At 40.0% G+C, this 23366-nt stretch overlaps 1 protein-coding gene across 3 annotated transcripts in view; it reads left to right on the forward strand.

Annotated features, from left to right (window-relative positions):
- CMTM8 (CKLF like MARVEL transmembrane domain containing 8) overlaps window positions 1–23366 on the forward strand; it is a 37199-nt gene that overhangs the window by 12997 nt on the left and 836 nt on the right. The window contains exons 2-3 of one of the 3 annotated variants that reach the window (XM_065629594.1): window positions 16204–16377; window positions 20779–20895. In XM_065629594.1, the coding sequence (XP_065485666.1) occupies window positions 16204–16377; window positions 20779–20895 (291 nt within the window). The remainder of the gene's footprint in view (window positions 1–16203; window positions 16378–20778; window positions 20896–23366) is intronic. The other 2 variants (XM_065629595.1, XM_065629596.1) reach the window with 2 other exon arrangements.

The following is a 23366-nucleotide window of genomic DNA, read 5'->3' on the forward strand; positions in this document are numbered from 1 at the left end:
GTGGCCTAATTCCTTTCTGCCTCCTTGGTTTTCCTTGCCAAAACCTGGAACATTGTTGGCAGTAGGAGGTTACGTTACATGCTTCTGTGTTTGTGCACAGCTCATGATAGTGAGCTGAGTTGTCAATGTGTGTGGATTTGAGCATTTTGATATAGGAATAGTTGGTAGCTTGAAGAAAGGGATACCTGCCAAAATTACTTTTGTAGTCGGATTTTTTGAGTTCTCTAAAGAATTTTTCCTCTTTGATTCGAAACCAGTAATGCCATGCTTTGGAGGGAAAATATACTAAATATCTCTGATTGCACACAGACTTTTTTTAAACAAAAAGCTGCCATAGATGGCCTTCCCTTCCCCCCTCAGTGGGAAAACAGGAACTTCTGCGCAGGAGGTAAATAGCTGAAATACTGAACAAAGAGTGTTTGAACAAAGACTGGTAACACCTCTTCATTGTATCTGCCCTATTGTCATTCTAGGGAAGAAAATATTCGGCAGAAGAAAGCAATGATCCAAATCTGAGGAAAGAGAAAGGGAAAAGGTGTGGAAGTTAGCTAAGTAAATATAATTTTGTGGTTGTGTATATTGGGGATGGTGTAATATAAACAGAACTACAGGAAAAGGCCTGGGTTTTTCAGAACTACTTGGGTGGGAAGGGAGCCTGCTGCCAGAGCAGGCCATTCCCTCGGCTCCTTGGCTTTTGCTACCTTACCTGGAGCTCTCTTCCTTACAACTTTGGCATGTGTGCTGCATGACTTGCTGCTAATGAATTGCAGGTCAGATGCAGATAGCCCTTGACAGAGTCGATTGCTGCATTTTTGGATATTGGTACTGCCAGCTGCATGCCGGGTCAGGCTGTGGCCACCTCCAGTGAACCAGCAGCTGATACAGTCACGGTTCCCGTCACCTTAAACCATGATGAATGCTGAGTGCTGCAGAGGTGGTTGGCTGGTAAGCAGTTGCTAATTTGGTCTTGAAGGCTGACAAGGTGACTGCCCTCTGGTTATCTGCCTTGCTCATCTGTCAGTGGTTGATAGTGTGGAAGCCTTGTCCTCTTTCTTTTTTTTTTTTTTTTCCTTCACAATTTAGTCTATGCCTATGCGAGAGACCATGTCTTGAGACAGAGCTGGTGTCCTGATCTGCTGACTCGGCATCTGTAATGCAGGGGCTGGGGGGGAGGGAGGTTGGATGGGATGGAGAGCAAGCAGTGCTTATATTTTAGACCAATATTGTGATCTCACACTGAGGAAATTTGCCTAAATTTTAGGACAAAATTGTAGCCCGTGCTAGAACTGTGGTCACAGTTTGCTAGATAAGTGGCCTGTTCTGATAAAACAAGGGGTAATGGTTTTAAACTAAAAGAGAGGAGATTTAAACTAGACGTAAGGAGGAAATTTTTTACAATGAGGGTGGTGAAACACTGGCCCAGGTTGCCCAGAGAGGTGGTAGATGCCCCATCCCTGGAGACATTCAAGGCCAGGCTGGATGGGGCTCTGAGCAACCTGATCTAGTTGAAGATGTCCCTGCTCATGGCAGTAGGTTGGACTAGATGACAGAATCATAGAATGTTAGGGATTGGGAGGGACCTAGAAAGATCATCTAGTCCCATCCCTCCGCTGGAGCAGGAACACCCAGATGAGGTTACACAGGAAGGTGTCCATGTGGGTTTTGAATGTCTCCGGAGAAGGAGACTCCACAACCTCCCTGGGCAGCCTGTTCCAGTGCTCTGGCACCCTCACCATGAAGAAGTTTCTTCTCATATTTAAGTGGAACCTCCTGTGTTCCAGTTTGTACCCATTGCCCCTTGTCCTACCATTGGTTGTCACTGAGAAGAGCCTGGTTCCATCCTCGTGACACTTACCCTTTACCCTCAGGAGACTGAGGGGTGACCTCATCAATGTTTATAAATATGTAAAGGGTGGATGTCACGAGGATGGAGCCAGGCTCTTCTCGGTGACAACCAACAGTAAGACAAGGGGTAATGGGTTCAAGCTGGAACACAAGAGGTTCCACTTAAATTTGAGAAGAAACTTCTTCTCAGTGAGGGTGATGGAACACTGGAACAGGCTGCCCAGGGAGGTTGTGGAGTCTCCTTCTCTGGAGACATTCAAAACCCGCCTGGACGCCTTCCTGTGTAACCTCATCTGGGTGTTCCTGCCCTGGCAGGGGGATTGGACTAGATGATCTTTCGAGGTCCCTTCCAATTCCTAACATTCTGTGATTCTGTGATTCTTGCTTGTTCCTTGACTTTTCTGTCTCAGTATATTAGAGGAGGCAAATATAGAAGTTCTGATTTCAAGCCGGTAGCTCTTAAACGCAGGCAGCTGAACAGGTCTCCATGCCTTGCTGTTTGCTGCAGTTCACAGTTCAGCATATGGTGATAACCCAAACGAGTGATTTATTTACCTCGGATACACTGGGCAGTAGAGTGCAGTAATTCAGGAGGAGCTTTGTGTGCAGCCATTCTTGCAGGGCAATAACCTCTGGCAGAAAAGCAGAGCAGACATCTGAGGGACACCAAATCATTTCTGCTGACTTGTTTAAATCTAAATAAGCCAATGTCTTCACGCCCTGATTTTTTTTTTTTTTTTTTTTTTTGGATTGGAGACTTTTTTTCCTTGCAACTAGAAAACCGATAGTTGTAGCGAGTTGTTCTGTTCTTTGTTTATACAAGGCCTATTGAAGCAGTCAGAGAACATTATACCCTGCCTCACACACAGGCATATATACTTAATTTATGACTTTGTTAGTTTGAATTTCAAGTGTCAGGTATCCCACAGAGCTTTTTACTTTGTTCTCTTATGCTGCATGCACCACTTGAGCATTTATTATGGAGAGCAGACAGGCTGTGGGAAGTCCTTCAGGCCTGTGGAGGTTTTTTCTTCAGAACCTTAAAAATAAAGTTATGGAGCATGGTAGCAAGGACTTCTCTAAAAGCATGACTGATCTGAAGTGTGTTTTTACATGTTTGTCCAACTAATATTCTTCCTTTGGCATTAATATTTTCACTTGCATATACTTCTTCATCTTAGATTTGCTTTTGTACCCTAAACTTCTCTGCAAACATTGATGGTGGGACAGTGGTAATAACTGTTAAATAGGCCTCTGTTGAAAACTTAATTCTGGATTTGCCCTGTTCCTGATTCCTTCAACTCTTTCTACAACTACTGTAAAAAGAAAAAAGAGAAGAGAAAAAAAAAAGGGGGCGGGGGGGAGAGGGGCAGGGAGGGAACAAAAAACCCACCTAAAAAAACAAACCAACAACAAATCAAGCCAAACCAAACCAAAAAAACCCCACATACCCATTGCTTCTGGCAACAAGCTATTTGTGATTATCTCTTGTTCAGTTGTGTCTTGTCAACAATTTTAAATATGACTCTTAGTACAAAGTTATCTTTGATACATTGGTATCAAATAGAGATCTGAGAAAAGGACATGCCTGGAAACTGACTTTGCTGGGGTTTTTCAACAATGAGAGTAATAGGCATGATGGCAGCTGATTTAGAGACAATTGCAATTATCATTGCAGTATCAGTGCCAAGACATCATCTCTTTCCAAAAGGCACGTTGTAGGCTGGAATCTTTATACCATTGTGCATACGGCCAAAATGGTCCTTTCTGGCTGTGAAGTCTGTGAACACAAATGCTTCCAGAAAAGCATATGCAAATGTTAAATATTTATAGGCATGCTGTTCTTCTATGTTGTTAATGCAAAATGCATTCAAGAAAGAAAACAATTTTGCCAGAGAAGGAAAAATTTTTTTCAGTCAGGTACTTCTACAACACGTGGATCAGTCTTTATCAAATCCTTAATCTTTACCCAAAAACATGGATAATGATTCCTGGAGTAGGACTTTATATTTGGGACTTGATACAGAAATAGTCAAGTAGTACAATAAGCTTCCAAAAAGGCAGACAACAACAGATCTGGATGCAGACTTATTTTCTCATGTCTTCTGTTTGTCAGGCAAGGGAAACTGTTAAAACTTCTGGTGACTATAGGATTTTGTCTCACAGTGAGCAAAAGTTCTGTGTTGGACATCACCAATTTCTGTGGTGTTCAGCTGGAAATGAAGATATTATCCTTTCATTCTAAAAATTAAAAAAAAATAATTTTTTTGAATGAGCAGTTAATGTTTTCCCTATGTTTAAGTGGATTTAGAATGCAGCAATAGCCTTTCTTAGTGGATACTGTCTTTGATTTTTCCAACACATCATATCTGGCTTTATACAGCAAAATAAAAGTTATTCCCAAAGAAGTAATAAGCTTTCTATTTTAATGTAACAGCTAAGATTTGTGAAACAATGCCGTGTGTCCACTAATTATAGGCATCTCTATTTACATGGCCTAACAGGAAGATGGAGATGTAAAAATAGCAACAAAGAGCCAGTGACATTATTAATAAAGCAGCTGTATACAGCATTGTTCTCCTGAAGAAAGTAGACACCATTTAAACAAAGTGGACCACATAAATAATCAGTCATAATTCATAAGTAACTATTGTTAGGAATTATTTTTAAAATAGTTCACCTTATTAACATACAAATGATGGCAGAATGACTTTCTTTGTGGGTGTGTGTATTTTATGTGTACACATGCACCAAATGTTAAAAGCAACTTGCACGAATGATTGCCATTTATTGAGAAGCTGGTATTTTTCTACCCTCAGGAACTGTATTCCTTCAGGGAAGATAGGAGAAAGGAAGATAGGAGTGCTATAGAACTTGAAAAGGAAAAGTTTTACTTAGATAGAAGAGGCAAGATCAAAGGTAGAAGAACACACAGGTAACTCAAACCTCTTTTCACTTACATGAATTTGTTAGAATAGCAAACCCTTCCTACCATCATGTTCTGTAAAGAAACAATGGTAGTTGTAGTAATAAAAATAATAATAAATAGCCACATTGGGGAAGGTTCATTCAGCCAGACACCCATGACCCTGTATCTTTTGAGCTCAGAATCCACTTCTGAGCTTTTCCAGTTTAAATAATAAAAGTAAAAAGAGATTACTGAATTAGCAATTACTAAAGTTAATAGGGTTTTTTTGTAATTTTTCTGTGCAAGGGGAATAATTTCCTCACAATGTACTTCCAAAAGTATCGAAGACATCCATGTATTCAGTGTACGCAGAAGGTTAAACCCACGCACTCATGGTTTGTACGTGTGCTTTATAAAGGAGAAATTGTATTCAGAGCACAAGGGCTGTACCGTGGTCTTTACCTCCAGAAATACATCTCTTCTACTTGACTTGAAAGCCTGCAGCCTTTCTCAGAAAAACGTCCATGTATTTGTGAACCAGTCCCTACATTTGGACAAACAAAAGGCAGAATCTTAAGCTTGTCATCTGCCCTACGCATGAAATGCCCCTAAAAAACCCTAACCCAAAAACTAGGAGGGTTTCTGTCTTGAAGAGATGAGAAATTCATCATCCATGGAAATTCTTGTTAAATGTGAGGAGAGGAATTTTTTCGAAATCTCAGCTTCAAATCTCAAAATAAGAATTCAAGAAAAGAAGCCTGCCAGTATGGTTTTCCTTTTTTTTTAAGAAAAATTTATTTTTTATTTAATTTGCAGCAAAGAAGCACTGCAAGCCCTTCGAAGTCCTTCTACCAAGTAGCTGATGCTCTCTACTAATATGAGCTCTCAAATCTGCACATAATTGTGTAGTATGAAGATCTTTTAAAACTGAAATCACTGAAATAATACAGCATAGTATGGATTTGATCATAGGGCTTATTACAAATCAATTCAGTGAATTACTACTGTATCTCCTGTGGGTCATATAGGATGTATTTTTCCTGTCATACTGCCTGTACAAGGACAAGAGTGTTTAAAGGACCAACTTGTGAATGTTACTTCTCAAAGAAATCAGCTACAACTTTTACTCAGAGCTCCAGAATGCATTAATATTTTAATGTTAAATACAAAAACATTTAACCTTGTAGTTTCACCCACCTTGATGACTTATAACCAGGCTTTTAAAACAAAAAAATATAATTGGAGTATGGAATTTATGTGCAATTTTTAAAACTGAAGGTGTTAGGGAAAAATTTGAAGATTTGGTACAAAATCCCGTACCTCTAGAGGCAGCATAAGAGCAACCACTGGGAAACAAAGACGTTTATCCTGTGCTGTGTGTGTTTCTGTGTGACTATTTTGCTTTGTAATTGTCTGCTTTAAAATTCATACTCAAAAGCAGCATTAAGTAAAAATTTCCCCAGAAAGTAGCTGAAAAGGCAGATTATTTTGTGTTTGGATCTAGTATACTATTGCTTTACATTTTCCTTTCTCCGCTGCTGAAGAGCAAAGCGTTGCAGGAGTTCATTCCAGTGAGCAATTCCCAGCTCCGCGACACTGTGGTGTTTGCAGCGGCAGCACCACCTCTCCCAGCTCTGTCAGGAAACTCTGAAGATGGTGGATGTGAAATCTTGAAATCAACAGCATCGCCTTGCCACAGCAAGGCAGTTCTTTTCGGGAAATGCTAGGTGGTGGGAGCAATCCCTGCTGCAGCCAGGCCTTCCAGAAGTGGAAGGAAAAGGGAGCGGCAGCCGTTCCTTTTATTCGCATCCCTCGTGATTGCTGGATAAGAGGCCAGGCGGTCTCCTTGCCTTGAGGTCAATGTTTTGAGATTAAGTGCTGTGGAGGTCATTGCCTTCCAACTGTTTCACCCAGCGCCCTTCCGGAGAGGTAAGAGCTTTTTAGGACAGGCTGCTTGTCTTCAGTGGTGTTTTGCACCACCCTTCTTTATTTTTACGTTAAACCGTGGCCCTGATGGAGCTGCTGATAGTGGGAACCAGTGCGTTCCCGGTCAGCTGCAGCAGCTCTGGGGTGGTTGCAGGTCTTTCTCCTAACTGGCCTGGGGCAGGCCCATCACACTATATTCTGCATGAAGATACCTTTGTCAGATAATGGAGCACTGTGGGCAAAGACGAGGCTGTGTCTTCTGCTGTGGCCATGTAGATAAAATGATGGCTAGCACTGTGTTAGCAAGGGCATATAAGTTAATATATGCGTAGTGCACAATAACCTATATAAATGTCTTTGTGTGTGTGCAGATCCTCAGGCAAAACACGAGCGTTAAGTTAGAATTTACAGGCGTCAGTAAACGGTAGTGTGCTCCTGAATGCAACCCTCAAAAACCTTAAAGCATTTAATGTGGAAAGTGCCCTGGGACAAGGACCAATCTTTGTGCTTTGTACACATTTTAATGGCTTGTTAATGATTAACCACTGCTCTGCTGAGACGATAGATTTTTATGATGATATAATTCAAGCAAATTTCTTCACCATTGCTTGAGATTATTCCTCATGATTCTACTTTAGAAACAAATCTTATATTGATGTGGCATGTAGTCATCCCATCCTATTCATTAACACTTCTGCAGCTTCCAATACTTGGTTCCCAGGGTCTCCTTCAGGAAAGTAAAGCAAATTAAAATGAGAAGTTAGTAATGGTGGTTGTAATGGATCTGGTCAGTGGTCTGTTTAGTCCAGTATTCAGTCTCTGATAATGACTGATACTGAAAACTTAGGGAGGAATGTAAGAAAGAGCACATATGGCAAGATCCTTCTCTGCTATAGTTTTCTAGTTTCTAGCAAACTGCACATAGAGGAATTTCCAGAGCTGAAAGTCGCATCTTCACTATCATTTATATAGGTATTATACACAGACAGGGACGACCTGTTGTCCAGGAGTGTGTATGATGTTTGCTGTGGCAATGAACTATGTAAATTGGTTATGTATTGTTTTTTACTTCTTTTTTTTTTTTCTTTAAATACCACTTCCTTCTGTTTGTTTTTCAACTTTCTGCTTGATAATTTAGCTGTATGCTTCTTGTGTTGCGAGTCCTAAGCCAGTCCTTGTTTCTTTCTTTATGCCACTTGCCATTCTGCAGACTTCTGTCATATCGTCCTTCAGTCTTCAAGAGAAATTTGACTCATCTTTTTTCCAGCCTTTACTTTCTTTTCTTGCAGGAGCCATTCTCTGTGCCTTGCGTAATCTTACTGAATCATTTTAGAAATGGAAGAGAGGAATGAACAGAACATACTCAGTGCGTGGGTACACCATTGATTTATAAGGCACAGTGATATGCTCTGTTTGGTGGAGATTTTAATTATTTCTTTCCTAACAGTTTCTATCTTCCGTTGTGATGTTTTTGATGACATGGAACAAAATTTACAACCCGAGTACAATCTTACTTCTTGTTTATCTTCTGAATATCCATTACTCTACCTTTAGTTATTTTTTCACACAAAACTTCCTGAGAAACTGTAAGAAGTAAACTCTTCTGTAGCGATTTCACATGTTTGATGGGAAATGGGACAGTCTGTGTTTTGTAGAAAATATCTCTTGCTCTTTTAGTTTAAGCTACCTCCTTTTGGTCTGTGTTACTGGTGTTTGCTCTGGTCTCATGCATTCCATGCATGTTTCTCAAGTGAAGAGACATTTGAGCATTGTGATACGCTGCTGGGGTGGACAGTACAGTTTCCTTACTCTCTCCCACCCTCCAATTATGTTTTTTTAGCTGTCAGTTACAGTGAGCCAGAGCACCGTATCACAGAAGACTCCTGCATGAGTTGCAGTGTGGTCAGCGGAGGCTAGAGAAGGACAATCTTTGATTTATTCATTTTAATGGGCGGTAGGCTCAGTAAGATAACATGAAATTGTGGTGTGCTACTGCATTTTGCTCTTTCCCAGTAAGATGTTATAGTTTCTTGGGCACTCCTGCAAGCTGGCTCTGCCTCTCAGTGTGAATTCTCTTGTAAGTGCAAGCTGATATCCTTATTTATGTATGCCATGGCCAGATCAGTACATCCTCACTGCATGGCTGATCTGGATAATGAGTGTCATGGTCTGCACACCAGGACTAGCCCTTCATAAGGAAGAAATTTTTTACAATGAGGGTGGTGAAACACTGGCCCAGGTTGCCCAGAGAGGTGGTAGATGCCCCATCCCTGGAGACATTCAAGGCCAGGCTGGACGGGGCTCTGAGCAACCCGATCTAGTTGTAGATGCCCCTTCTCATTGCGGGGGGGTTGGACTGGATGACCTTTGAAGGTCCCTTCCAACCCAAACTATTCCATCATTCTGTGATTCTTTACTGGCTCAGCATGACAGAAAATTTGAAGACTTATGGGAGGATTCAATGCTGAAATTGATTGCTTGAAAATAATTTTAAAGGTACTCAGATAATTTTTAGAAATTCTGTGAACATAGAAGAGACTGGATTTTGCCCAGTTTTATTATGAATAGAAATGTTTTCAAAGGTAGGAGAGACTCGATCTGTAGCTGCTACTCAGTTTGACGCTGAGTTGTACTGTATAAATGATAACACACTTTGTTGGTATATCCATTATGACCACTGGTGTGTTTCTGCAAGCAGTGTGGATTTTTAAATTTTGCTAGGATGGCAAGGCCCTGAAAGTCTCAGCAAAAACACTAGACTTTTCTCTTATCTGGTCTACAACCTTAAAAACATGCAGAATTCAAATGAATTTTTTTCCTGCATCTGTGTAGAGCCCAAGTTCTTTTCTGTGGGACTGTCTCAGCAGAAGGCAGTCCAGGTGAATCACAAAGCTTTCTTCCATCAAGGAGCTCTTGGCAAGATGAATGCTTCCAACTCCTCATGACACCAAATGCTTATGAAGAAAAGTGGTATATATACAGTGTTTTTGGTGATGAGGAGGGGAACTGTAGTGATTGCCTGATGTCAGCTCATTGTAATGTTTTGTGTTAGAAAGTGTTTGAGGCTGGGAAAGAGAAGCAGTAGTCTAAGGCAATAGATTGATTAGATTATTACAGAGTACCTTACCGTGGTCCTTGAAATTTCAGAGACACTTAAGCAAGGATCTTCTATCTCTAAAAAATGTAGCTGAAGATGTTTTTGAATTTCCTTGTCTTTGCATCTTTACTCAGTGTTAATAGAAATCTTATTTAAGTTTGAATCCTTCCAGTTTTAAAAGCTGAGGTTTTAAAACATGTTTATCGTCTTTTCTCTGACCGCAGTACAAACAAGATTTTTTAATGTGTTTTGTATTTTAGTCTGGATTGATATTTGATTTATCCAGTACTTGCAGGCTTTCACCTTATTTTTTCTTAAGCATTTTTCCTCCATGGACACTTTAATACACTTCTCTAAATAGCGTGGAATAGTTTTGTGTTGTTTTTTAAATTTTGGGTTTGTTTGGTTTTGGTGGGCTTTGGTTGGTTTTAGGTTTTGGCTTTTGGTTTGTTTAAGTAAAACAAATAAATGATCCTTATTTCAAGTAGTTTGTGGATAAACCTACGTATGATGTTGCTGTTGGTGCCAGTATGGAAGTGAACCTACCCACGTTGCTTCGTGCAGATGCTCTGACTTAGCATAAACCTTGTGAAAGATTTCTGTATATATATCGCTTACTTCAATCTGGCACTGGATGGGAATCGCCTCTTTGTTTCTGTTGGGCATCTGAAGCCTGCGCAGGTGCCCCCTTCTGAAGCGTTTTCCTAAGAAAAAGCAATGATTTTGCTCCCTCTACTGACAGAAGGCAGATTCGTAGTATGTCATTTCATCGATCGTGCTTGAGACCACAAAACTTGTATTTAAAAACCTTATTGAACTGCAGTGCAAACATTTACCTCCATTTAATCATAGCTGGAAGAAAAAAAAAATTCTGTATCTGTCAAATATAAGACAATTATATTATTCTGTTCTTACAACTAATGACCCTGGGCATGTCTTACAGGAACAATAGAAGAGAAATGTCCTTTTTTCCCCCCCCTCTGGACATTTTGGTTCACAATATAAGATCCTGCATTTTGGTGTGTGATCCATGTCAGGGCAAGATTGGAAGAATGTTTGTTAATCTCATCACCTGCTTACAAACACCCAAAGGATAGTTTGACTAATCAGCATCAAATAAGGGGAGCCCCTGTCGTGCTGAACTGCTGGTCTGCCTGCCCTTAGCAATCCACGCTTACCCCTTAGTTCCCTTAGATGAAAATTATCTCCAACCATGTCATCCCAAGGGCCATGAAAGGTGAGATAAGAAATTAAGGAGCAGGCACGAGAAATGTTTGTGCTCTCTCTGCACACAGGAGACTCCCTGGGGTTCTTTTGCATGCAGAGAGTAGCCAAGGGCAGAAAAGGATGGTGGCTGAGACATTCATAGGCTGCTTGTGCTGCTGCTGAGGTAGCTCCTGACGTGATTTAGTGGTGAAATAATGATGTGCAATAATTTAGAATGGTCTGTCTTCCTTCAAGTCGTAAATCTCCTTTCTTGGGAAGGAGAGACAAGATGTCTTGCTTTCTACTTGCTGGATTCTGTCCATGTTTAGGTGGCTTAAATACAGGAGATAATTGTTGCAGCAAATGCACAACTCTTCTAGTCTCCTTCCACCATCACTTCCACCTGTGCCAGTAGCAATTCTGTATAAATCCTATAATACTTATGCACACAGAGAACTGAAATGGCCACAGAAAGCATCTCTAGGATAAAGAATAGTAAAAGCTTCAGGCAAACATGCAAAATAGTTGTGTTTGGTGTTTTGTTGGGTTTTTGTTTGGTTTTGTAGTGGTGTTTTTTAAAATTATTATTATTATTTTATTATTAATTTTATTTCATGAAACTAGATGAGCCTTAGGTGTTTCTCCCTATCAGTCCTGCCACAATGAGACTTCTTTTTTTCTTTGAAAGGGCTACATAAACTTTTTTTTACTATATTGCTGAGTTAACCAGTCAAGGCGAATGCTGCAGAATTTGTAATGCTTAATATAACTGGAGAGGAGTCACCACATCATACACTTTTAAAATACATTTTGCAAGTACAAATTCAGTTCTGCAGTTTCTAAGCTGCTTCAAAAAGCAAGACTGAATACCCAGATTCAATCTTACACCTACTTTCATACCTGCTGACTTGTACCAGCGACATGAGACAAGATGCATCTCCTCTATTAGGCAACAAAGCCTTTATTTTTTTTTCAAGTGACTAAATAGTCTGATATTTAAGTTCTCAGCACTGCAGAAAAAATATGGCACTTACTTAAGGGTTTGAATATGCAGTGGAGCATCTAATTTTAAACCTGCACACTCAATAATATTGGACTTTGCTACAAAGTTATTTCCTTTTTATGGTATCTGCCAGCTGCTGAAGTATGCATTAGTGCATTTGACATATTAATGCATTCTAGTAATGGAGATACCTGATCAAGCAGCAGCCAAATGATCACAAAATAGATGTCCAAGGTGAAATCAGAGACTGCAATAAACAAGGGAAAACTGCTTGCCTTTATCATGTACTGATGAGTGAAATCCCTATTTCCCATCTGACTTGAAAAACTGGACGCAGTTGGAGAGGTCCAGCATCTTAGGACCCAGCATCCTCTCTCATCAACTACCACATGCATTACTTCCTTTGGTTGTCTTGATGCTTTGTTTTTCCCTCCCTTTCTCCAAGTCATTTTTGACAGGATTGTAGTATGTTGCCACAATTCCAAATAAGCATATTCTGACTTGCTTGTGAATTAAAATGAAATACTTAGCTATTGCTAATACACTCTAGCATATCTGGTTATAAGGAGATACAGGCCTTTCCCTGTCCCTGCATGGAGCTTTCTCCCTTGGCTTTCAGCTGATCTGACGTGGTGAAGCTGGGAAGCTCTGTACGATCTGTACATGCTGAATTACTGTGGGCGCTCCCCAGGTGTTGCAGTTGCCGGTCTCTGATTTACGGTAACGCGTACCTATCGCTCACTCACCAGATTCTGTACGCTAGATGCTCATCGAGATGGCATTTGAATATATCCCGGTTATTCCCTGGGCGGGGGTTTGTTATCAAATCAGCAGGAAAAGCGGCATTCTCAGCTCCAGCGGATGCACAAGTGTCATCCAGTTTGTACTGATCTGTTGAACAGCAAACGTGTAATGTAAGGGACAGTCAGAGTATTAAGAGACAGGCTTTTAACACCGCAAAAGCTGTCTCGGTATTTAACATGCTGAGATGACAAGCTAATCACAAAAGACTTGTCTAGATGTCTGTGTTCCTTTGACTTCTTAGGTATTTTGTAGATGCTGACAGCCAGTGTGAACTTTAAATCAATTTATTGCATATGTTTACATATGTAATAAAACCATTTGCCATATAATTTAACTATACACTGAGTGAATTGTTGGCCATGGGCTGATCTGACCTTTTCAGGTCTAATCAAGAAATCTGAAATATTTTTTCAGCCTGTCAGCTCCAGTAATATGCAGTAAGAGTATCTGGATCTAACTGAAAATGTCAGATGCGCTCTAATATGCAACCCATCAAAGTTATGATGCATATGAACCAAGAACCAGTTAAGAATATAAATCTGTAACATCCATGGTGCATCTCAATTGTTCAGATAAATTGCTCTGCCATTGATACGGGCTATCTAAAAACATGCATTAAAAGCAATTCTTTGGAATACAATACACTTAAATATTAAAATGATCATGAAAGAGAGGTGATAACACCAAGTTAGAATTTTACTGGAAAAAAAACAGTGACCAGTGAGAATACTAGTGCTCTAGTTAATGTCTTGCTCTCTTTGTTGTGTGGTAACGTAAGGTTAGTAGTCTCACGTAACCTCAAAATTTTCCTTTTCTGTTTTAATAATTTGCTTTTTATGAAGTTTTTACTCTTTCCAGAAATAATCCATTACATAAGCTGAGATGTCCTTATCCATCTTATATGTTTTGAATTTAGTATTAAGCATTTTTCATGGTCTTGTGCTTTTTATGAAGAAGTCCACTTCTATTTTTAAAAGCTTTCTAAAACCCAACACTGTTGTTAGTAGATTATGGTGTTTAATGATGATTTATTTCGTTGTTTTCTTTGTCTCATCTTCAAAGTTTCTGTTTTGGGTATTTTATTAGATATTCAGATCTAGGATAAATCTGTCTTTAATAATTATTTATCAAGCACGAAACCAATTATTCATTGGTATAATTTCTGGATGATGAATTTAAATTTACGTTAAAGTGGATGAGCACAATGAAAAGCAACTTTGTATCCTAAGAAAACGGTATTTTGTTAGCTGAACAGGCTATCAGGACTGTTTAATCTTAGAGCAGTTGTTACACTAAAATTGAGTTGGTTTTTAATCTAATCATGGGTAGTTTGTGCAATTCGAGGTATTATTAACTGAATCGCTGCTATTAGTAAAATGTTGTTGGAACTAGAATTAAAATGAACTATGGGAAGCATTGCTGAACCATTAACTTTGCATTAAAGAACAGCATATATTTGAGACTACCCAGTTAATGCTATTTGAACTGTTCTGGTGAGGCAATGCTGCCCTCCCCTGGTTTGCTGTGGAAAGTAGGAGTTTTTCTCCCAGTTTGAGCAAGTTCTAGGGTTTCCTATTAAGGAGAAATTGCTGAATTGGTGAAAACTGTGGAAAAAATGCTATTTAGAAGACCATTATGTCACAAGACATTATTACAAGACAAAAAAAAAAAAATTGAATAGACATTTGTGCTGTGCTTTTATGTATTCATGGTGCAGATATGGATGAATGTACAAGTAATATACAGGAATATACTGTGATCACACAAGACAACAAATTGAGGGCTGAATTAAGTTTGGGTGGCAATTTGGAGGATGAATTAAAGATAAAATAAACAGATAGGGATAACTGCTGAAAATTAGCAGGACCAATTACAATAAACTTCTGTTTAACAGTGTAGTTTTGTCTTGTATACAATGTTTAGAGATTTATCATTAATGTTTACATGTTCAATTCGGTAAAAGAAAAATAAATGGGACCACGGCCAACAACTTGCATGGGAATAGGATCAGCTCTTGTGCAAATGAAGCTGTAGCAAAACTGTCATCCTCTTTCAGGGGCTATTGAGTACAAAGATACCACCGTAGGCTCAGAAAGTCCTTCCACTGTATGCTCCGGAGAGCTGAGGAATGTAGTCCAATGAAATATTACTATTGCATAGTCTATTCTTCATGCACTTCTTCAGATATCTGCTGGAGACAGAGTATTGGGGTAGAAGGTTCTTTAGATTGTCCAGCTATGGCTGCTGTTTGTTAAATAAGTGTGTTGCTACTTGCTTTAATGTCATCTTCCATTTCTCACTGCTGGGCATCTTCACTGTAGTCCAGAGAGCAAAAAGAGATGAGCCTCGTTTCAAATATAAGAATTTTAGTTCCCACGCCTGACTTCAGTAAACCATGTGTGGTGGGGTTTGGTTTACTTGATTGGTTTGTTTTTAAGGTATACAATATCCCTTTCTTTTTATAATTAGGATGTTTTTCTAATTGCTGCACAAACTTGCAAAATACACACTTTTTTCTTCCTGAGGCATATGCCTTGATTTTGCTGTTGTTTGCTTTTCATCCCTTTTAATGTCTTGGAGATCACCTAATACTAGAGAAAAGTGGAGAGAGAGTGTGTTAAAATCTCTGGTTCATGTGTTCCTTCATGTCTTAGCTATGAACGTATTGCCAGTTTCACGATCAGGAAGGAGTTTTTTTTCCCCCCAGACTGGTTTGCCTGGGAACTTTGCTCAAATGTGAGTTCTTGTCTGCTATTCAGGGTCAGGTCACCTGGGCGATGTTTTAAGAACTGTGGAATACGATGGCATTCCCCATCTCGCCTGCTCTGGTCCAGCAGCGTGTTACAGTGGTGGTGGCTGCTGATATTTTACTAATACCTTTTATAATAAAATCCTAGGAGTTGTTTTGTGCCTATGGTGCCTGCCAGTCCACAGGGCAGGTGTGGACTGTTTTGAACTAGACCTCAACTACTCAGTTACCTGTGACTGTGGCAGATGGGACCTGAATATCCCAGGGGTCCTTCACAGGCCTCTTTTTCTAAAGTGACTTCACTGACTGCAAAATAATATTATTTACCTTCATGCACATAAGCTAGTAGGCCACAATTAGCAATCCTTTTGAGAGCTAGCTGTAACACCACTGCAGGTATGGCTCCATAACAGTGAAAGGTGAGCTAAATCAACACTGAGACACCTTGTTCTGCCTTTCACTTTGTGACACCCTGCCAGAGCAAAACCAATTTTATATGTACTTTTTTTTTTTTGCTGTTAGGTTAATATTCTGTCAGTGTAGCATCCCAGCTCGGCTCATCAAGTGGTTATGTGAATAGCAGTGCTGTCGTTCCTTGACCTAGAACAAACGTGTGAGGTCTAAGACTGTGTAACAGTTTTCTTTTTTCTCCATAACTTTTGCAGGTATTGGGGCTGCTGGTGTGGACGCTGATTGCTGGAACAGAATACTTTCTATATCCAGCCTTTGGCTGGGTGATGTTTGTAGCTGTGTTTTACTGGGTTCTCACCGTCTTCTTCCTGATCATCTACATGACAATGACCTACACCAGGATCCCCCAGGTGCCATGGACCACGGTGGTAAATACAATCATTCTTTGTGGTTTCAGGTTTACTGGGTTATGAAGAGAGTAAAGCATTGATACATTCTATGTGTGTGGGTAACCTACTGTACTAGTGCTTTTTGCAGCTTTTTTCCCTCATTAGTGTGGTTGCATACCTGCAGTGTTTAACCTTCATACTACCGAGACATTTTTAAAGCACTTCTCCTATGATGTTTCACTGTTTTGTTCAGCAGTTGATGTAGTGACTTGATTTTTAATAATGTGCGTGTGATTGATACTTCTGCACAGTGGCCTCTTTTTTTCTCCCTGTAGTGATTTGCATCCCATGAACAATGAGTCTGCTGCCGCCTCTGAGCTAAGAGACCTGGCCATATGGCTTGAACAGCAGAAATCCCTACTTGAATCAACACAAGGAATTGGAAGTGAGACCCTGGCTCTTAAACCATGAGTCTTTCTCTGCTAAAGTAAAAGCAAAGGTGGTTCAGAGGTAGCAACAGCCTGACAATCCATATACAGCCTACTGTGAAAATAGGGCTGAAAAATAGTATTATATGTATGTAAATTACATGCCATGTAATCCTTTGCTTTTAGCCCAAGACAATGCAAATCAGATAAACAGTTAATGTAATTACAGAAAAATTTCACAGGCACTTAAAATTCAGATCCTGTTTTTGTGGTTTGAACAAACCTGCCTAGCTGTACCTCTCAACAGTATATTTTTACATGATTTTCATAACAGTCTGGTGTTCAGATGCTAAAAGTCATTGTCATCTCAGCAAACTGGCTATTTGTAACCCATCTAAGAATTATAAATTTTAGCTTTGCGTTTGTATGATACAGTGAGATGCTGTTCATTTTTTTTTTACTAGCTAAAGATTGACTAGAATTCTGTTATTTTTATGATAAAATATATTTGACTTCTGTGTTGCTTATTATCAGCTGTATTGTGTACGTGACTAAAATGGAATACTCCTTTCTTTTCATCTTCCCATTTGCTGCTGTAATAAATAGCCAGCTCTAGCAATTACTAATAAGAAAAACCATGATTGTGTTCAGATAGCTTCTCTGTTTTCAAGTTTCATGACCAGCAATTACCATTAAGGCTATAATACTGCTATAGAAATGTTGGATTATTTCAATTACAGCAGTAATGTGTCCGGGTACATTTAAAGGTGTGGTGGTTTTCTGTTGTTTTGTGGTTTTGTGTGTGTTTCGTTTCAGTTTTTCTGATTGCATTAGACCTAAGTACTTTTAAAGGGAAAGCATCTTCGTATCCATTTGTATACAGCTTTAATAATTACCCCTCTTTCATCAGTTTTGCACAATTATCAGACAACAGCTGCACATAAATGAGTTGCCCCGATCTGCGTGGTAGACAAGCTGGAGTATTTGATTTGTATCTACTTCATATTGAGTATAGTTCTTGCTCTGAGTTCCAAACATATTGTAGATAAGATCGCATAAATGTAGGTCCAAAAGGTAGTCTCCTTTTATGGTAAAGGGTAACATGAAAACAAAATAAATGCAAAGTAAATAAAAGATGCTTGCGTTCCAGCTTGTTTTGCCCTAAGCTATTAAAAGACCTGACAGGAACAGCCTTTGACAAACTTGGGCCTCTGCCACTCCTTGGCTGGCCAAGAGGAATGTTGTGTCTCTTTTCAGAGATGTTGCTAATGTCTCCATTTAAGAAAGTGTGACACACACCTTTTTGAGTGACACGCGCCTTTTTGAGTGACACACACCTTCTTCAGTGATTGAGTTTACGCCCACCTTCCCCCTACTCCCTGAAGTGTTCTGAGTTTCAGCCTCTGCTAGTTATTTGTCTGCCTCCTTAGGCGACAGTTAGCTCCAACTGTGCCTATTGTGTGCAGTATCCAAAATTACATCTGGACTTCTCTGTCATAAATCCACTTTTTGCAGGTTAAGCACATTACCAAATTGCTTAAGATGCAGTTACTTTTACTGCAAATTAACCCAAAAGATGTGCTTCAAAACTGACTCTCCGTAATAGTGCAAGTTCTTTGCTAAAACAATCGATGGAAGCTTTTAAAATCTGGTAAATTTGAATTTAAGAAGCAGATGGTAATTTAGCATGAACCATTTGGTTTGAGTAATATATTGGCAGTAAAGGCCCAATCAGTTTGCATTGCATTCCATCTTCCCCAACAGCGTTATTTCCCAGAGCAGTGCTTCTCAAAAATGATTTGCTTTTTTTCTTTTCTACATGACAAGATATTGCAGGGATTTGTAGCTTTCCAAGGTAATTGAGTCTTTTTGGAACGGAAAATCTGAAAATAACAACAACAAATACTCTAGGCAATCAAATTTGGAGTTTGAAAATGAGTGCTTTACAGAAGTTCACCTGAACCTGCCAGTTGTTGGCATCTTATCCTGAAATTGACAGTTTCGTGGCTTTTTGTTGTTGTTTTTTTTACTGTAATGCCCAGATAATGGAAGGCGATAATACCTTTTATTAGATCAACTGATACAGGTTAGATAAACCCCCCTCATTTATAAGTGTGTGAATCAAACCTCAAGCGCCAGGCCTTGGACTCCATTGGAGTGTTGAGGCACTGCCCGTGGTTCCCTGTGGAAAGGTGGGTAAGTGGCTCTTTTCCAAACACCCTGAAGTTGCAAGGACCTGGGAACCACAGGAGGACGCACGTGCCCTTCAGCCTGCTCTGGAAAATGTGAGAAGGCTTTTTGCATGGGAAGCCTCATACAGGCAGTGGCGACCTGAAGACCGACACGTTGACAGATGACAGCACAGAACGCTGCTCTCTGGAGGGACCTGCAGTTGAGGAGGCACTTGTTCAGGGAATGGCTTCGCTTCAGAAAGTTTTGAACCTTGAGTATCACGGGAGCATGTGTCTGTGGGCTAGACTCCACTGAATCTGAACTGAACTCTGCCAGAACCAAATGTCCTGGGGATGGATGTGAGAAGCTTCCTTACCAACCACTTCAGGCTGTTGATCCATACTGAGGGAACTGCTGATGTGGCCACTGCTGTTGTTGCTGCCTTCTGGACTTCTCTTCTTGGGATATAGCCCTTCTTTTACATTCTGCCAGAGTTGGTGACTATTCATAGTGAATAATTGGCATATATTCCTAGCATCCACTGGGTTATACCGTGGAAATTAAGAAGTTGGAGCTGGACCAGTATGACAACATTTAGAGAAAACTGGGGCAACAGAGTTAAGGGTTATGATATTTGTGTGACACTCTGGAGTGCAAACATGGAGCCAGAAGCTGAAGGAAGCAGATCATGTACAACATTAGGAGACCTGGTCTAAACTGAGTTACTAATTCCTGCAATTGTAGCTGGGTGCAAAGTATGTCATGGATATTCCTCTTAAACATGGCACCAGTGAAGTAAAAGTATATTTTATGGCCAAATTCATATGCCAGACAAGTAGCAGGGTGGAGTTTTGGGGCTTTTTAAAAAAAATATAAGAATGAACTTCCTATAGCCACGACCAAGTAGTGAGTAAGTGAAGGACAAATTATTAAAATTACGTACTTTAAAACTCCCCCTCATACCTTTTTATCTGTCTTTCATCTTCTTAGACTTCTGTTCTCTCTTCATTTCCTGTTCTCTCTCACATGCAAAACCTGAACAAACTGTCCTTGTTTGTTCTGTGTAGTGTTATGTGAGATCAATAGTATCTGCTTTGCTCTTTCTTAGTAATAAACATCGGTACCCTGAGACATTAACTCTGCTCCTTGGAAGAGAAATGCAGCATCTGCCATGGATGGCTCTTGATGACCCATGTAGTCCATTTAGACTGTTATCCTCTTTGGTTTTATGTGCTTCTTTCTCCTCTCAAAAACAGGCAGAAGGGAAAGATACCCAAAGGTGGAAGAATATGACTGCAAAATTACACCCTCTTTATCCCCTTCAGAAGTGGAGAAAACGAAGTCTTGGAAGCTTTATAAATATTCTTCATATCCCACAAGTTATTGATTCCTACAGCATATCTTTCTGTATATTAGAAGCGTAATCAAATTGCAGGGGTTTTTTTGCTTGTTTGTTTGTGGGGTGTGTGTGTGTTTTGTTTTGTTTTTCATGTAGTGTCATATTCTTACTGCCTAACACTTAGGCTGTGGTAACCAAACTGTGTCTTTATTTTCACTTTTGGAAAATCATAGTGCACCACCTTTAAGACCCTTCTGGATTTAGTGTGCTGGAGAGAACAGTTTATCCAAAATGTGCTTTAATGTTTATGGATCTTCAAAATAAGCAGTTAAATTTTAATCTTACAGATAGAAACTTGGAACAAGGTAAAAAGAATCACATTTCTTGTGTGCATTGCCTGTGTACATTGTATTTCAGAGGATAGTTTTGTAATGTTGGAATTGAAAATGGTAACGAATGCGTGCGCATGTTAATTACTCGTGGTGTTTGTTTTTTCAACAGGGTCTGTGTTTTAATGGAAGTGCCTTCCTTTTGTACCTCATTGCTGCCATTGTAGATGCATCTTCAGTTACCAAAGAGCTGGACAGTCACAATTACAACAGCTGGGCAGCTTCTTCAGTGAGTTCATTTTCTGTTTAAATCAGTTCTATGCCCAATAAAGTTATGTCAAAAGTAGGCTTGCTGGAAGTGTGGGATGAAATGCATCCCTTCTGGATTTTGAAAACCTGCAGACTGATACAGTAACTCATGCACAAAACCTACAGGCAGCTGTAATTCAGTTCATAGTTTTTGGAGGTGACTAGAAATTCTACCAGGAAATGAAAAGCACATCAGAAAAGGCTGCAATGTTTTTAAGATCGTGCTGCTTTTCCCCTCTCCTGCTCCTGTTTATTACCAGCTCTCTGGCAGAGGTTATAGCTTGCACATCAGCGTAGACACAACAGCTTGAGTGAGCACCAGATCGCCTCAAAGCACTTGGACAACTTCAAAAGCAGTTTAAACCAACTCAGTTAACTTTGCATGTGTGTGGATAAGGTGCACTCAGCTTTTTGTGGGTTGAGCCATATACACAGCACCTTTGGGAAGTTCCTGAGGTGGTATTGCTGTTTCTACAGTGATCTTCCTGTTACAGCCTCAACTTTTTATAATCTTTCTTCTGAGTTGGGTGGGCAATGCCTGAAAAATCATGTAACTTCCCAGTGTTTTAAAGTGGACACAAATCATTAATTAGTCTGACATCACTGTCTTGCTACTTAGATTTGATTTGGAAATCCGAAGCAGTCAGTCAATGTGGGTGAAAAACAATGTCTTGCTTTGTTTTGCTTTTAAAGAGCCTTGTCAGTTTTTGAGTAGATGAACGTATTTTCTAGCTAAGTTAAGGGAGTTGTAAAAGAACTTTTTGCATGTTGTGGCAACAGTAGTCAAATTCAATTGTATAGAGTAATTCTGAGTTACAGCTACTTGGCTGACTGTTCATGCTTCTGAAGTTGTCCTCTCCGGACTATTCACAAATCCTGCCTTCTGTCTGAAGCTTATTGTATATGGCCGTGAACACAAAGCCTTGAACACCTGCTCTGTTTTTGCCTTGGGAATTTGGATAACTTACATCCCTGTCAATTCAGGGGTGTTCAGGGTCTTCTCCCCTTGGCAGTTTGTAACTATTGATCCTGTTACTCAGCCACTCCTGTTGACAGGCCCTTGCTTGCTTCTAGATAAGCTTCCCTGCTGATTCAGATTTTATACAAAATGCAGTTGTCTCATGGGATGTTTGTAATCTCTTCTAATACCTCCTAATAGTGTTTATCTAATGCACTGTCTAAATAAACTATTAAATGTAGATTCTTGCTTTCTGAACCCATTAAGGGTTTCGTGGATGGGTGTTTTTGAGAATTTAGCAAACCATCTATCCCCAGCAGGTGTTCTGTGTTAAAAAGATTTTAGATGGAGTTTTTATTTCATAAGAAACAAAATTATTGGAAAAGAAGAATAATACCATTTTCTATTGTAATAATATTCTACATCATCATCTGCAGTTTTCGTGCCACAGATTAAATTTACATTACACAAGACTCACCAAGAGCCCTCTGGAGGGCTTAGATTTACTGCCTGTATGCATGCTTAGTAGTGCCCTGCTGTCAGAGCTGAAGAGCCTACCCAGGCCAATGATGGTATATAAGCAAGAAACATTGGTAGAATCATTATATATTTTTAGGCTGGAAGGGACCTCTGGAGGTCATCTGGCTAACTCGTATCAGGCTATACCAGGACCTTGTCCGCTGGAGTTTTGAGTATTTCCAAGGGTGGCTATTCCACAACGCCTCTGTTGCCCTGTTTGATTACTCTCATTGTGATTTCCCTGTCCCCCCCCATATCTAATTGAAATTTCCCTTCTTGTAGCTCACATTTGTTCCCTCTTGTCCTATCACTGCTCACCTCCAAGAAAAGCACTGTTAATCTTGTTTGCAGCATCAGCTTTATTTGGTTCAGTTACCAGCGCAAAACATTCTGGTCTTATCGTAAGACCATTTTGAACATTGTCTATTTTGAACGACACACAGTGATTAACAGGAACTTAACCACTGGCACTGAATTGGACTTTATCGGTACAACTGAAATAGTTCACAGCTGTTCTTTGGTTTCTGTGTGCATATGTTGCAAGGACTGCAGAAGCAACACCCCTGATATTGTGTAGTTTTAATCTTTAAACATAAAACAAATCTAGCCCACTACATAAGGCTTATGCTGTAATTGGTTTCTGACAAAGCGGTGGTATCAGCGTGGTTGCCCTTGCTGTTGTTTGCACTGAGGAATACCTTTATTCATCCATAGAGAACCTCTGGAATTGGTAACCTCATCGCTACTGCTGTTTGAGAACATGTCTGGGCCTGTGTATGAATCCAAGTTTTCTTTGTGAACAAGCTGTTTTGCTGCACAGTGTGCCATCCTGAGGCACAGGTGGGCTGTAGGCAGCTCCTGGGATGCAGCAGCAGGGCTGGAGTGTTGGCTGGAGCTCACGCTGCCCCATGGACCATCCCTCAGCCTTTACCAGCAACTGACGTTACAACCAGCAGGTATAGGATGGGTGGGAG

The sequence above is a fragment of the Caloenas nicobarica genome, chromosome 2 (assembly GCF_036013445.1).
Source record: "Caloenas nicobarica isolate bCalNic1 chromosome 2, bCalNic1.hap1, whole genome shotgun sequence".
NCBI classification, from domain to species: Eukaryota; Metazoa; Chordata; class Aves; order Columbiformes; family Columbidae; genus Caloenas; species Caloenas nicobarica.